Source organism: Aptenodytes forsteri, unplaced genomic scaffold, assembly GCF_000699145.1.
Source record: "Aptenodytes forsteri isolate BGI_AS27 unplaced genomic scaffold, ASM69914v1 Scaffold54, whole genome shotgun sequence".
In the NCBI taxonomy this organism is placed as follows: Eukaryota; Metazoa; Chordata; class Aves; order Sphenisciformes; family Spheniscidae; genus Aptenodytes; species Aptenodytes forsteri.
Genome location: NW_008796044.1, coordinates 5,588,018 through 5,589,360, shown reverse-complemented (window position 1 = coordinate 5,589,360; position 1,343 = coordinate 5,588,018). Strand labels below are relative to the sequence as shown.

The following is a 1,343-nucleotide window of genomic DNA, read 5'->3' as shown; positions in this document are numbered from 1 at the left end:
GAGCGTGCGTTTGCAGCGGGTTCGCCCCGCGGGCCCGCCGCCAGCGGTGCTTTATGTAACAGGCACACACGTGTTAGCAGCGGGGCGCTCCGCCGGCGGGTGCGCACCCGGAGAGACCGGGGCGGGCAGCGGCTCGGGGCCAGCCGGGGTGCGGGGGCTCCCCCGCCCCCCCCGCCGGGAAGCGCGGCTCCCGCCCCTTGGGGGACGGCGGCCAGTGAGCCCCAGAAGGGGGGGCGGGGGGCAAGGGGACACCCACAGCGAACACGTCCGAAATAAACAAACTAGTTCGAAGTAGGCGCACGCAGGGGGTTAAATGACATTTTTTGTATCGGTTAACAGCACATCTTGTACTCAAAAATAGTAACTGTGATCACAGGCACATTAGGCTGAGAGGAACAAACGTTGGGTAAACTTAAGAGATTTGCATCTCGATAAAACCAGTTAAACAAGGGCTTAATCACGGGTTAATAAAGTATCAGCACACACACAAAATGAGGGACCGATTACAAATATGACAGAGATTCAAGTGATCGCATTAAGAGCATCCTGTGCTAAGAAAATTGAGTAACAATGGGCTTAACTTTGGATCAGCTTGAGAAAATGGCAACACACACACCCCCCCCAAAGCAACAGCACCCACAACATGTTTAAAAACCACACACACCAAAGGTACACAGCCCGGGTATGTAATCTCTCATTCAAAAACAGTCAAATTACCTCCAAAATCTGGCCTCAAGCGAATGTCATAGCCCTTCAGCAGTCTATCCACGGTCTCTTTTACCAGTGACATATTACTAGGGTCATTGACACTAAAGAAAAAAAAAAAGAGAGTAATACCATATTATTTCTTATTTCTCAGACCTAAGCTGTACATTCCTCTCAGCAGCAGCATGCAGTGCAATTCAAAGTAAAGCAAAAGAGGTATCTTCATCACTTACCTCTGTGCACACACCGCGGCTATTATTAAAGGGAATGACCAAATCCCAAAGTAACCCTTTTTCCGGACTCTCAGCATCCCTTTAGCTTTTGATATGATTTAGGGTTTCAGTGAAGAGAAGAAGAGATCCAACTTATTCTGGCCAGTGCAGTAATTCTAATGTGAAGCGCATGCGCACGGCGTACCACAACATCAAAAGGAGCAGTGGTTGCTGCTGGAGATGGAGAAAATTTCCTTGCCAAAAAAAAAAAAAAAAAAAATTAAAGGGGAATAAGGAAATGCATTATTTAAAAAAAAAAAAGTCATCCACAGGAAGATCGAGTATATTTTTGTTGTCCTTTTTGTTAGTATAGAATATAAATCTCAGCAAGGAGAGAAGTTTTAGGAGTTGCAGGGTACAGCAGCT

General features: G+C 47.1%; 1 protein-coding gene across 3 annotated transcripts in view; it reads right to left on the bottom strand.

Annotated features, from left to right (window-relative positions):
- GABRB2 (gamma-aminobutyric acid type A receptor beta2 subunit) overlaps positions 1-1,343 on the bottom strand; it is a 180,857-nt gene that overhangs the window by 178,829 nt on the left and 685 nt on the right. For 2 of the 3 annotated variants that reach the window (XM_019473825.1, XM_009285717.1), the window contains exons 1-2: positions 939-1,045; positions 718-809 (exon numbers count right to left, since the gene is read on the bottom strand). In XM_019473825.1, the coding sequence (XP_019329370.1) occupies positions 718-809; positions 939-1,015 (169 nt within the window). In that variant the 5' untranslated portion in view covers positions 1,016-1,045. Of the gene's footprint in view, positions 1-717; positions 810-938; positions 1,172-1,343 lie in introns of those variants that run through there. The other variant, XM_009285716.1, reaches the window with a different exon arrangement.